A 13,998-nucleotide genomic window follows, 5' to 3' on the forward strand; every position below is an offset into this window, starting at 1 on the left:
AAGCTTGAGGAGGCCTATATCCAACACTGGACTGCGATAGGCTGAAATGATGATGATGATGATGACTAGGTGTTAACTACGGACTAAGGGTGGTGTAGGTCATACAGACTTTTGTCATTGTCTGAGCGTCAGTGTTTTCTTTTCACTTTGTATAATGGACACTGAAGGAAAGTTTTTATTTCTTGTCTGTCTCTTAGTCTGGCAGCCAGTACAATAGTTTATATGTATCTTAGACGTATATGACATTGAAATAATTGAATATTTGAATGAAACCTGGTATAACTAATTGTGTTCACACTGAGCTAGACCAGTGGATACTTTTATCCCAAAATTCAGTACTGATTCTTTGAAAGAGTGAACGAAAGTCAAAATATGCAATGTCCAAAGTTTATTACACGTAAATTTGCGTTGGCTCGCGGATGTTGAATCCAATTAATTAAAATTGAAAATTTTAATTTATTTATTTTAAATTAGTAGTCCAGAGCTGTCAATAGCAACAAAACTTCCCGCGTAAGGATTTAAACGAGTACTTCTTGAAAAATGGCGCGCTTTATCGGAAAAAGTAGAATTAAAATTCTTTCCCCTAAATTGAGACCATTCGTTTAACATTACGTTTAGACTTCTTGTATACCTACTTCGTGCTACGAACGAACGAATTTTACGAACTATTTCTAGAATCAATAATCGATAAGTTCAAGGTAAGCCTGCATAATTTATATTTAAATGAATTAATTTAAGCATATTTTAAAAATAAGAGATTTTAAAAATTGAGTTTCGATATTTTTAAAACCTATTTTTAATAGTTACAAAAGAAAATTCCGATAAGCATTACGTAAATGACGTATTTATAGGTATAAAATGAATGCGTGTTTTCTTCAGCCGACGCCATTGATTTCTGTCAATCGAGCCACGTGCCGCTTGACACATAATTAATTATATGTGTCGATTGTCCTCGATTCTGAAATCGACTTTTATTGACACTATTCTATTAATTGTCATTTTAAAGAAAATAATACATACAAATAATATGTATCTAACATATCGTCGGTGATATTGTAATACCGCGTAACTAACACTTGCTAATACAAACCGCGTAACTACAAAAACATCAAAATTGAGATTTCCTACGTAGAGGCTCTTACACTTATCCCAGAAGCCACTTAACCAAATATGTGGTGGTGCAAAAAAAAATTTTGCTATCATTTCTCTGAATTACCCCCAGACTTGATGACAGATAATGTGTTTGCAGGCAAACGAAGAAAAGCCAACTTCAATTATATCGACAAGTAGTACAACGTAGGTAGACGAAAAAATACTCAAGTAAAAACGCATTATCAAAGATTACTTCAAAATTTGTAATCAGATCTCGATGCAATTTAAATGTGACCACATGATAAACATCGGCTTTCGATTAAATTAAAAATCATCAAAATCGGTACACCCAGTAAAAATTTATGCGGATTTTCGAGAGTATCCCTCGATTTTTCTGGGATCCCATCATCAGATCCTGGTTTCCTTATCATGGTACTAAACTAGGGATATCTCCTTTTCAACAAAAAAAGAATTATCAAAATCGGTTCATAAACGACAAAGTTATCCCCGAACCTACATAAAAAAAAAAAAATATATATATGGTCGAATTGAGTAACCTCCTTCTTTTTTGAAGTCGGTTAAAAATAATAATAGATTATTCTTTTAAGAAATATAAAAGTTGGTGTTCTAAACATTGTACAACAAACTCCAATGTCTTTCTATCGAACATAATAACAACCTTTGTGATCTAGCGTTATAATAAATTTCTGGTCAATGCTTTGAAAGGAGATGTATTAAAAAAAACGAACGGCTAATCTCAATACTTGGAAAAGATAATCAAAAAGAAGGATACAAGACTAGAAAAGGAAATCGAGCTTAAGCACTTCGATAATAAATGCTGTCAAATGAAACCAAAGTCTGAAAAAGCTTTAGGTTCTACATGTAACTGTTTATTTTGTGTTTCTAATGAAATTTTACTTTTCGACAGCAGATTTTGAGACGTTTTCGGATCATGACATAGACGAAGAAAAAATCTTAAGCAATTACGAGTAACTTGCAGGAATGATCAATTTCGATAAATTTTTGAAAATGCAATAGAGCGAAAGTATTTTTTTTGACCCTCAACTTAATAAATAATTAATAAATTAACGACTGTATCACGAATGGATCATAAAAAAAAAACCAAGTAAATAAATGGGTAGTCATGTTACAGTTCAGTTGACTTCATCACAGCAAAATAATACTGTTTTCAAGCAGTATTGTGTTCCTGTTGGTGAGTAAGGTGACCTGAGCTCCTGGGGGGATTGGGGATTGGGTCGGCAACGCGCTTGCGATGCTTCTGGTGTTGCAGGCGTCTATAAGCTACGGTAATCGCTTACCATCAGGTGAGCCGTACGCTTGTTTGCCGACCTAGTGACATAAAAAAAAAGAATGGATCATAAAAAAAAACCAAGTAAATAAATGGGTAGTCATATTACAGTTCAGTTGACTTAAGACTATAAAAAGATTATAAAAGTAAAATACTGTTGTAAACAACAGGTTCGTTTTTTATTTTGTGGTATGTAAATGTAAGCTTTTTTTATTATTTTATTATATAAAACTAGGTTGGCAAACAAGCATACGGCTCACCTGATGGTAAGCAATTACCGTAAGTTATAGACGCGTGCAACACCAGAAGTATCGCAAGCGCTTTGCCAACCCTACCCCCAACTCTTTCCAGGATCTCTGTTCACACAGGAACACAACACTGCTCGAACGCAGTATTATTTTGTTGTGATCTTCTGTACGGTCGAAGTACTTCTTCAGTGGGGCTACTCCAGGTTTTGAACAGGATTTTTCCTGTTATGCCCTACCTAACTTAAATTGAACAATATAAATAAAAACACTGCTTTAAAATTACTGCTGAAAGAAATTTTTTTTGTTCAAAAGGTTTATTGTAAAAAAAATGGATTCCAATTATTTAATTATTTAAATTCGATCTAAAAACCTTTCAATTTAATTCCTTTATTTGAATGAGCCTCAGTAGTATCAATAGAGGCGGTTCTATAAAATTGATTTCTAGAATAGAACAAATGTAAATAGGAACGACCTGTAATGCTTCTACTCTAGTTGGATTCAGGGTAATCTAGTTAGTTAGCTTATGTTTGATTTTATTCATGTCATAGATTGCATTGATAGGACTCGTTACGGTACAGCTCTTTTAATCTTATCAAGATTCTGTTAAAATTGATGGTATTGTCTGATTTGACGCATTCGTTCCCAGGTTAGGTGCTTACATTAATTTCAGCGATTTAATTTTATTTATATAGACATAGATATAGATAGATTAGATATAGATAGATTAGATATAAAAGATAATTTAAAGGAGGAATTACAAAGGTCCAAGGTCGCTCCACATTCAGACCAAGCTCAGACAGACACGTTGTTAATGTTTAATGATGTGGCAGTCGATCGATGGTGTAGGCCGATCGGAACTACGTAGTTTATGTAGGACACTTATTAGCTTATGTCACTTTTTTATAAACCGACAATAAAACAACAGTGTAGATATTCTGTTCTACAGTAAAAAAGGTGGTCTAATGATTGAAATGTACAAGATAAAAAAAACATTCAAAATAAGTTATGTCGAGAAATTGTGAAGTTTTTTCTAAAAAGGGAGGCAAACATTTTAACCTTAGCGTATTAATATATATGATGATAAACAATGGTTGATTTTGAATGTCAAAGTTACATAAATATAATTCACTTAAGTACTTTGATTATTTACTTTAGGTGTAAGTGTTTTTGAATAAAATAGTAAGTTATAGTATCTTAATAAGTATGGTAATAATTCTAATAGATAAGAAATACATTGAAAACCAATAGTCTTTTTATGACTGATTGTATAGTGCTATTATTATATTTGATTGTACCATGGAGAATATGTGATAATCGGCGCAATCAATATATAACAGCCTTACTAAAAAAAAAAGTGGTAGAAATTTTGTTACTAACACTTTCAATACTATCTAACTATAAAAACATTAAAGTTAAAGATATACACTTATTAAATGTTGACTGACGCTAACAGATTATCAAGGAAAATTAATGGATATAGTTAATTTTTACATGCAAAAAGCAGACGTACGTTTACATACTCAAGCAGAGTCGTGCTGACACATACACATCTCTACACGAGTAATCTTTGAATATTACTTTCAACAACTTTTCACCATTTGCTATAGATGTAAATTTTATAAGTTTATTATAATTAAAATATGTTCATAACTTGATGTACCTTTATATATATTTAGACCTGCTGTATGGAATCATTTTATACTAAAACCGAAAGTATGACGTAAAAATTACAACTAAAAGAGCCATAAATATCAGTTTTTATTATAGTGTTTTCACTTATACCATTTATCTTGCTTTTTAATTATAAATAATTTTTATCAAACTTATATTTATTTATTTTACTTGACTGCATAAGCCTGTTTTTATTGAGTAAAAAACTCCAGTTTTGACATTTATTGTTTACATCTTTATATTAAGCTCAATGAAGCAACAAGTTCGCGTGTTTCGAAACCAGAATCGTTACTGAGATTAGCATAATAAAAGCTTTCCCAAAACACCACGAAACGATCGAAATCCATGTTCTTCAATAAAATAACATGCTTAAAAGTTTAGAGTTGAAAAATTATCTATAGGAATTTTATGAAAAAGAAAGACTTGTTTTTGATAAATTCAATCACTATAGAGCGCGTACAATTTTTTTTGTCTATATTTTTTAACTAGTTGTGCTCCGCGGTTTCAACCGCGTTAATTTGAGGAAGAATGTCAGTCAGTCAGTCAGTCAGATCAGCCTATTGCAGTCCACTGCTGGACATAGGCCTCCCCAAGTTCGTGCCAGACATCCCCGTTTTCTGTAATCCTCATCCAGCTTACACCGGCAATCTTATGTAGATTGTCGGTCCAACGGGCCGGAGGACGTCCCACACTGCGTTTGCCAAGATGCGGTCTCCACTTCAGGACCCGTCTGCTCCAATGGCCATCGGTCCTATGACACAGATGACCAGCCCACTGCCATTTCAACTTGCTAATTCTGTGAGCTATGTCGGTTACTTTCGTTCTCTCGCGGATAGTCTCATTTCTAATCTTATCTTTGAGAGAGACCCCAAGCATAGCCCGTTCCATTGCACGTTGAGCGACTTTAAACTTGTGGACCAGTCCCTTCGTCAACGTCCACGTCTCGGCTCCGTATGTTAACACAAGCAGGACGCATTGCTCGAAGACTTTTGTCTTCAAGCATTGCGGAAGCTTCGAAGTGAAGACTCGACGAGGCCTGCCAAACACCGCCCAGCCCAACCGAATCCTCCTATCGGTCTCCTTCTCGAAGTTGTTGCGGCCTAGTTGGATAGTATGGCCTAGGTAAATATAATCCTGGACTCTCTGCAGGATGTCATATCGACTGGCGATGTATTGAAGTACTGAGATGTATGTACGACGCGGGGACGATGACCGTTCATATCGGGGACCAGAGAACAAGACCCATTTTCCTCCGGCGTGGGGTAAGACTGGGAAGTGTAATATCACCGAAACTATTTACTACTACGCTGGAGGATGTCTTTAAGACCTTGGGTGGGGGGGGGGGGGAATGCGGCATCAACGTCAACGGCGAATACATCTCTCACCTTCGTTTTGCCGACGATATCGTCATCTTTGCGGATACGTTGGATGAGCTAGGCCAAATGCTGGCCGGCCTAAACGAGTCCGTGTCGGTCTCGGTATGAACTTGGACAAAACGAAAGTTATGTTTAAGAACCAAGTCATACCGAGACCGTTATTGGTCGATGGCACCCTTCTAGAAGGAAAAACGTACTAAAATATTTTTAAAGTATTACTGTGCAACTCGGGCGACTTATAAAGACGCGCGACAAGACACGGCGTCGTTTCGTTTGATGTTACATTATCTCCTAAATTATACGAGGAAGTAAATTTCTATAAAAGACAAAGTTTTGTCTTCATAAAATTGCCTTGTTGGTGAAATATTTTTCATTCGTTAGGATTCATATGCCTGGCTAATAATAATGCAACAAAATTATCTTAAATTTTTTTGTGATCATTAATTTGTTGCGGAGTTTTTTAAAATTATGATATCTTCTAAAATATTAATTGAAATCAAATGATATCAAGTACAATTTTGTTAAGAAATACTTATATGAATAACGTATTTATTTGGATAAATACGTTATTCGTATAAGTATTCATATAAGTATGTCATGTCTATAAAACGCCCTTCGCAAATAATGTGATTTTTAGAACAAATTTGATTGAAAAAACTTATATGAGTTGGTCTTTAAAGATATTTGAGAAAACTTATCCTGTTGCGGATTTTTTTTCTTAAACGGCGATCAACTCCGTCATACATCTTTTTTGGGTAGCTATAACTGTTTACGACGCATACGCAACGGAAGCTTTCAATAATTTCAATTTTCAAATGTGTTTATTGTTTAAAATGTAGTTGTGGTGTACAATAAAGTATGTATAAATAAATAAATAAATAAAAATAAATAAATAATTGTTTGTTCGCAAACAAAAAAAAACCGACTTCAATTACATCGGCAAGTAAATTAACGAGAAAATAGTCAAGTAAATACGCGTTATCAAACATAAGCATCACCAGTCGATTAAAACAATAATCATCAAAATCGATCGAAGAAAAAATAATCAAGTAAATACGCATTATCAGATACAATTCGAAAAGTACTAGTCAGATCTTGATTAAATTTAAATAGAACTACATCTACACGACACGCACCACCTTTCGATTAAAAAGAATTCATCGAAATTGGTCCACCTAGTCAAAATGTCTGAAGCAACATACATTTAAAAAAATAATATCGAATTGAGAACCTATAGACATAATTATACTTAAAAAATAAATAATAATGTACGGCATAAAAATAAAAAAATCAAATATAATTCATATTGAATTACTCGTCAAAAAGGCTGCCAACTTAATAATAAGATCATGTATGCTTAAAGTTTTTTAATGAATGTGACAAGTATGAAAACTTAACGTGGATGAATCTGCGAAGAAAATACTGAACAGTTTTGGGTGAAATTTATCTATTCACTCTTTATTTTAAGTGCTTCGTTAGTTATATACAGAATGACTATAGCTATACAGTTTATTATTAAACAAATAAAAATAATATCTATTAATAATTCAAATGTGACATTTTTATTATCACTAACTGACGCGGTCGTTAAATATGTACCATGTTTAAGTTATATTTCTTGTAAAGTCTTAACTAAATACATCATCAATCAACATAATATACAAATTACTTAGAAAATTCTTTCGTCTTTGTATTTCATTTAATTCCAAAAATAAAAATCAAGATTAACCACATTTCCTACACTTACTCTTTAGTTTTTATCAATATGCAATTTACAAAATATTTCCTGTTTAGACGTTAAAATAAAATGTACTTTTTCTCAGTTTTTTTTTTTGTTAATAAATTTGAAAAGTACAAAACATTTATAAGGATTATATATATAATTATGTGTTACATTTTTATACCTTATTTTACCTCTTTAGTGGATTAATTTCCAAAAGTTCTGTTTTAAATGACACAGTATAAAATCAATAAGTATAAATTAAAATTTCAACCATTACTGGCTTAAGCTGGGCATTGATTGTGTTAGTCAGATATCGTATTTTAAATATACGAGGTTAGATAGTATTTGTGAGTACTTATATTAGTTTGGATGTTCCGGACATTATTGATACCGAATTTTCGAAAAATGAAGTTTGTCAAGGCAAAATCACATTTAGCAAAACAAGGCAGTGGACAATTCTTACGGCTTAACTATAAAGGAATAAGGAAACCAAAATAATATATTATTTACTTGTAGATCTTTAAAAAGGCTAGAGAAAAGTTCGCAATGTCGATTAGTTCGATGGAATTGTTTGTCTCAATATTGTTATACCAAACCTAACATCCTACGTTTGCGGCACCTATTTTACCTAAGTATGTATATTTCTCTAGAAATTTCAAGAAGATAAAAACTCTCATTTATAAGTGAATATCACAGTTTAAGATAAAACCACCATCAAAAATTTAGAACATGGCAAAATGACGTGAAAACGTAGCTCTTTATAAATATGTAGTTGTTACCCGCGTATTCACCAACATGTGAAGAGATAAATTATATTACAAATATTTTAATAATTTTACCACTAAAATTACTATATAATATAATATATCAAAATAAATTGTTTAGAAAAATCGAATAGTTGCTCCTAAGTTTTCCAGATTAATAAGTTTTAAGCTAAAATAGGCAGATGATTGTGAGATCAACTAGCGTCGAGTTTTGTCGGAAATAAAAATAAGTTTTTAATATGTAATGTAAATCCTTACTGCAAATAAGAGAAACGAATGAGAAAGTAACAATAAATATGAATATTATTTATAAAACTTGTTGTAACTTTTGTAACAAGTTGTAACAAGGCTTAGCTAAGCAGTGTGTTCACGTCAATTTGTTTCTAAATAGTTTAATCTGAATGTGACAAAAAGCCTAGATCTAAAATAAACAGACATCTAGATAATGTGGTGTGATAACGGGCGGGGCATCAATTCGGTGAAAAGGCCAACATAAAATAATATTCATGACCACGCAACATTCAACCCCACCTCTAAAAGCCAAGCCTTTACACGCCACTAACGTCAGATATTATAATCAGACACATTTATATATACAATGTATATAATATACAGGCAATTAGAGAGAATATTTTTTATATTAACAATGTAGCCTTTACTGTAGGTAATGCGTGTAATAAGGGTATATATAATACATTTTCCAACAGAATGCATGTTGAAGTATGTGCATTTTAATAATGCAGAAAGCACTACGATAGCCATGCAATGATAACAATTAAAGCACAATCGAGGCATGAAAGTATTTATGTTATTATACGTGGCTGAAATTAAACTATGACTCAGGATTCATGTTATCATCGCTTGTACGACTATTTATTGATTTGTAAACCCAACAAAAGATATTATCATACACAAACACACATATGTATGTTCGTTGTTATTTGTTGCAGTCAAAGAATAAATATTCAGTGACTATTAAGTTAATTGGTTTTTAAATGTCTTTATATAACGTTCTTAGTCCGACAAGGTGTTTTTTTTACTAAGCTTTATATTTTAATGGTTCATTCCCAGTATAAACAAAAGTGCCTGGGTGACCGAGCTTAGCTCGGTATTTTTATTAAATCGTTTAAATTGATAAAATATGAATAATATATTCCGATTTTACCGACGTAATAATGATAAAAAAATGAACTGGTTATTTAAATAAAAAATCATGAGTGATAAGAAAAAAAAAAAGGAAAATTGGAGCCGTTTCCGAGATTCAGATTATATATCTATATTATACTAGCTGACCCGGCGAACTTCGTATCGCCTAACACAAACTTTATCCTATGGTATTAAAGTTCAAATTAACTTTTAAGTATTATCACAAAATTTGTATGGGAGTATAGAAAAGTGTTGTTTTTAGACTTTTTGAATCCATAGCTGTGACCGCCGCGTTGGCGCAGCGGTCACAGCTATGGATTGTGTCGGTTGCGCTGGCGGTTGCGGGTTCGATCCCCGCACATGACATACATTTGTATTGGCCATACAGATGTTTGCCATGGTCTGGGTGTTTGTGCAGTCCTTGTGGGTCTTCCCACCGTGCCTCGGAGAGCACGTTAAGCCGTCGGTCCCGGTTGTTATCATGTACACCTGATAGCGATCGTTACTCATAGTAGGGAATATATCCGCCAACCCGCATTGGAGCAGCGTGGTGGATTAAGCTCTGATCCTTCTCCTACATGGGGAAAGAGGCCTATGCCCAACAGTGGGATAATACAGGCTGAAGCGAATTAGACTTTTTCAGGAAATTTAAAATTTTTTTTTTAAGAATTTTTCTCTCCGTAAGAACCATCCTCGTACTTCAAGGAATATTTTAAAAAAAGATTTAGCGAAATCGGTCCAACCGTTCTCGAGTTTTGCGCTTAGCAACACATTCAGCGACTCATTTTTATATTATAGATATAAAATCGAAAGGTCATCACTCATCACGAAATATCCGAACTATAACAGCTATAAACTTGAAATTTGGCAAGTAGGCCCTATAGGGCGTAGACATCTGCTAAGAACAGATTTTACGAAACTCGACCCCTAAGGGGGTAAAACGGGGGTTGCAAGTTTGTATGAAAGTCCTATGTTTTTGAAGTAAGAGACTTGAAATTTAAAATGTATGCTCTATAGATGGTGTCTAAATAATGTATCTTTAGAAATCAACTCCCTTTTGGAGTTAAAACGGAGGATGGTAGGTTGAGTCACTTATCACGAAATCTCCGAAACTATAACAGCTACAAACTTGAAATTTGGCAGGTAGGTTTCTTATAGGGCGTAGACATCCGCTAAGAATTTTATGAACCTCGATCCCTAAAGGGATAAAACGGGGGTTGAAAGTTCGTATGTTTTTGAAGTAAGAGACTTGAAATTTAAAATGTATGCTCTATAGATGCTGAGGAGGTGTCCAAATAATGCATCGTAATCCATATATATAAAAGAGAAAGGTCACTGACTCATCACGAGAACTCAAAAACTGCTGAGAACTCAAAATCCATCCAGGATGGACAAAAATGAAATTTGGCAGGGAGGTAAATTATAGTTAGTAGACGTCCGCTAAGAACGGATTTTGCGACATTCCACCGCTATGGGGGTTTAATTGGGGTAGAAAGTTTGTATGAAACATATACAGCAGCTATAAGTTCGCCTGATAGGTTATTCATACTGCAGCCTGAAAATAAAACTAAAAATGTGGTGTATAGAGAGGTTTTATAAAAATAACCATTAAATTATACTAAATTGTGCCTATAAAAAGTTGTTCAGTGTGATAAGCATTTCAAGTGACTGAAATAAAAAAATAATTTGCGTTAAACATCTTGATAGTAATGCATATCTTCATAACCACGCGGACGTAATTAGCGAAAGTATTTACCAACGGAGAGAGGGCTGGCTTCAAGACGAAAGTTTACGGAACGGCTAAGCCGATTTTGATGAGAGTTTCACTGGAAGTTTGTCGGGAAAACTTTGTGCCACACTGATTTCAACGTGGGCGAAGCCGCGGGCTCAGCTAGTATATATATGTATACGAGAATTGCTCGTTTAATAGTATATGATATAATAGTAACAATCAACATAAAAAATCGTTTGTTGTAAATTTTGTTGTTTTTAACAATAGTACAGAGGTCGTTGATTTGACTAAAAGAAAATGATGAAATGAAAATAAAATATGAACATTATATTTAGAGGTTACTTGATATTAGTATAAAATTAAGTCGAGTTTGTATTTCCATGACTGATAGTTCTAGAACTGCTTTACAGCTTGTCAAAGGCCTTTCTTATGATAGGGAAGGGTTGGAGCCTAATTTGTTCCGTCGTTTCGTTAGGTCTTGGCAAAGATACATTATTAAGAATTTCTTTTTGAACATGCTGATGGAAAAGAAAGTTTTCTATTATCACACACGAGGTAAAAACTATTACTTTGTACTATACTGTGTACTATTTATTACATTATTATTTAATACTTTTTACTTTGTAATATTTACTTTTTACTTGATGAAAATTTTTAATACATAAAATAAATTCGATTCGATACAGGTAAGCGTTATTTTGCTATGTGGCTACGGCAGTAAAGAATATAGCGACCCCCTCTCTTCCCATGGGTGTCGTTAGAGGCGACTAAGGGATAACACAGTTCCACTACCACCTTGGAACTTATAAAGCCGACTGATGGCGGGATAACCACCCAACTGCCGGCTTTGAAATACACAGGCCGTCGGGGCCACAGACCCAGCCCTGCGGTCACCAACCCGCCTGCCCAGCGTGGTGACTATGGGCGACACACATGAGTTCACGCCATTATTGGCGCGAAATTGTGGAGGCCTATGTCCAGCAGTGGATTGCGATAGGCTGAAGTGATTGGTGTGATTGATCTTAAATGTACAGACAGCGACCCGTTATATTTTTATTATGTATTGATAATCACAACATTTCGCGTAGCGGATTAAGCTTAAATAACGAGGAGATTTCTTTGACCGGTCTTGGTATTTACAGTACACTAGACTAAACCAAACATTTAGACTTCTAATTCTTATTTTATATTTTAATTATCGATAGTCGTTACCAATAGCACAAAAGCCTTAGATAAAGTTAAATTACGATACGAATTAAAGATGGTATTTTAAATTAATATTTCTAATTGTATTAGGTATTTCGGTAGATAATTTTATAGTAGAAAGCTTAACTTTAACCAAAATTTCACAGTAAATAGAAAAGATAAATCTTAACCAAAACAAAACAAAATATAGTTAAAAACATAATCATGAACTCATATGTCTCTCTCTCATAGAAATAAAAATGTGTGTATATTTATTCTTATGACTTTAACAAATAACTTTGAAAAATAAAATTAATGTGTATGTACAGTTTTCTCGTATGTACTTTTTTTAACCGACTGAAAAGAGGGTAACTTCGTCATTTATGAACCGATTTTGATAATTATTTTTTTGTTGGAGAGGAGATATCCCAAGTGTGGTACTGTGATATGGAAACCAGGATCTGATGATGGAATCTCAGAGAAATCGAGGGAAACCCTCGAAAATTGTACTGGCGACTAGTGCGTATGTTAGTTTTCGTCTACCTACGTTGTATTACTTGTCGATGTAATTGAAGTCGATTTTTTTCGTTTGCGAGCAAACACAATCATAAACTTTTTAAAGCTTTAAAAAATAAAAAGAAACTAACAAATTAAAAAGAAAAAACCCGTTTTAAAAATACTTGATAGGTAGGTGATTTGAAATTAACTAAAAACATTAACACGTGTTAAATAATCTACGCGTTTACATTTGCGTTGATGTAAACTGTTGTAATTAGTAATTTGTTGTATTTAATATATTTGGTACCTTCATTAATAAATATGCTTTCTAAGGCAAAAGGCTTTTAAAATCGTGTCGGTAGATCCCAAGATTAGCGCGGCATATGAATTAACTACTTAGCTTTATTTAAAAATAATACATGTAGCATGTACTATATATAAGTTTAATTTATTAAAGATGTAAGCAAGTTATATTTTAATTTTTAGTTACAGAACATAATGTAATTATTTTAATTAATTTAAGAATCGAATTTTAAGTGCAAACTTGATTTATTGGTTTTGTTGAAATTAATACAAAAGGAAGGCTACAATTAGGTCTATTAAGGGCTTTTTCACTAGTTGTGGATAAAGTTTATCCAGCAAATAAGGTACAAATAGACTTTAACAGGATGTAGAATAGGCCATGATTTGTTTCACCTCAGAAATTAAAAAAAAACTTAAAACCAACATTACATTATAACATTATTTTATAAAATATATTATTGCTTTTGGATTCATTTTCGCAAATATAAATATCTCATTAATACAGTGTAATTCGCTGATGGAAAAGAATACGCCAAAAACTTTTATCTGTTTGATATTATCATACGTCAAATAGCGTTGTTCACAACTGGTGAAACCGGCCCTTACAAAAGTACATTAACCAATAAACTATATCGTTTCTACGCGATGCCTTTCGATTTGCAGCACTATTTAATAACTGTAAGAATATAAATATATTTGTTGTGTAAATATACAACTCACAAAGAAACGGTTAGTTTTATCGCTGAATTTGCGTTTTACTTTTTAACCATTTAATTATTGTTCTAATGGATGGATTACACACTTACTTCAATTATGTTTTTCTCTAATTATACGAAGTATTGATTTGAAACAGAAAATATATGAGTAAGAAAATTAATATAATTTTTTAAGTATGGTTTTCGCAATTATATAATTTAAAAAATTAAAAATATAATTTAAATGAAATGTACC

The 13,998-nt window shown here is 32.9% G+C and overlaps 1 protein-coding gene across 1 annotated transcript in view; it reads right to left on the reverse strand.

Moving 5' to 3' along the window:
* The window catches only part of LOC123656134, a 40,039-nt gene that overhangs the window by 17,091 nt on the left and 8,950 nt on the right, over positions 1 to 13,998 (reverse strand). The window contains exon 5 of the mRNA XM_045591843.1: positions 9,877 to 9,891. Within this exon, the coding sequence (XP_045447799.1) occupies positions 9,877 to 9,891 (15 nt within the window). The remainder of the gene's footprint in view (positions 1 to 9,876; positions 9,892 to 13,998) is intronic.

The sequence above is a fragment of the Melitaea cinxia genome, chromosome 9 (genome assembly GCF_905220565.1).
Source record: "Melitaea cinxia chromosome 9, ilMelCinx1.1, whole genome shotgun sequence".
NCBI classification, from domain to species: domain Eukaryota; kingdom Metazoa; phylum Arthropoda; class Insecta; order Lepidoptera; family Nymphalidae; genus Melitaea; species Melitaea cinxia.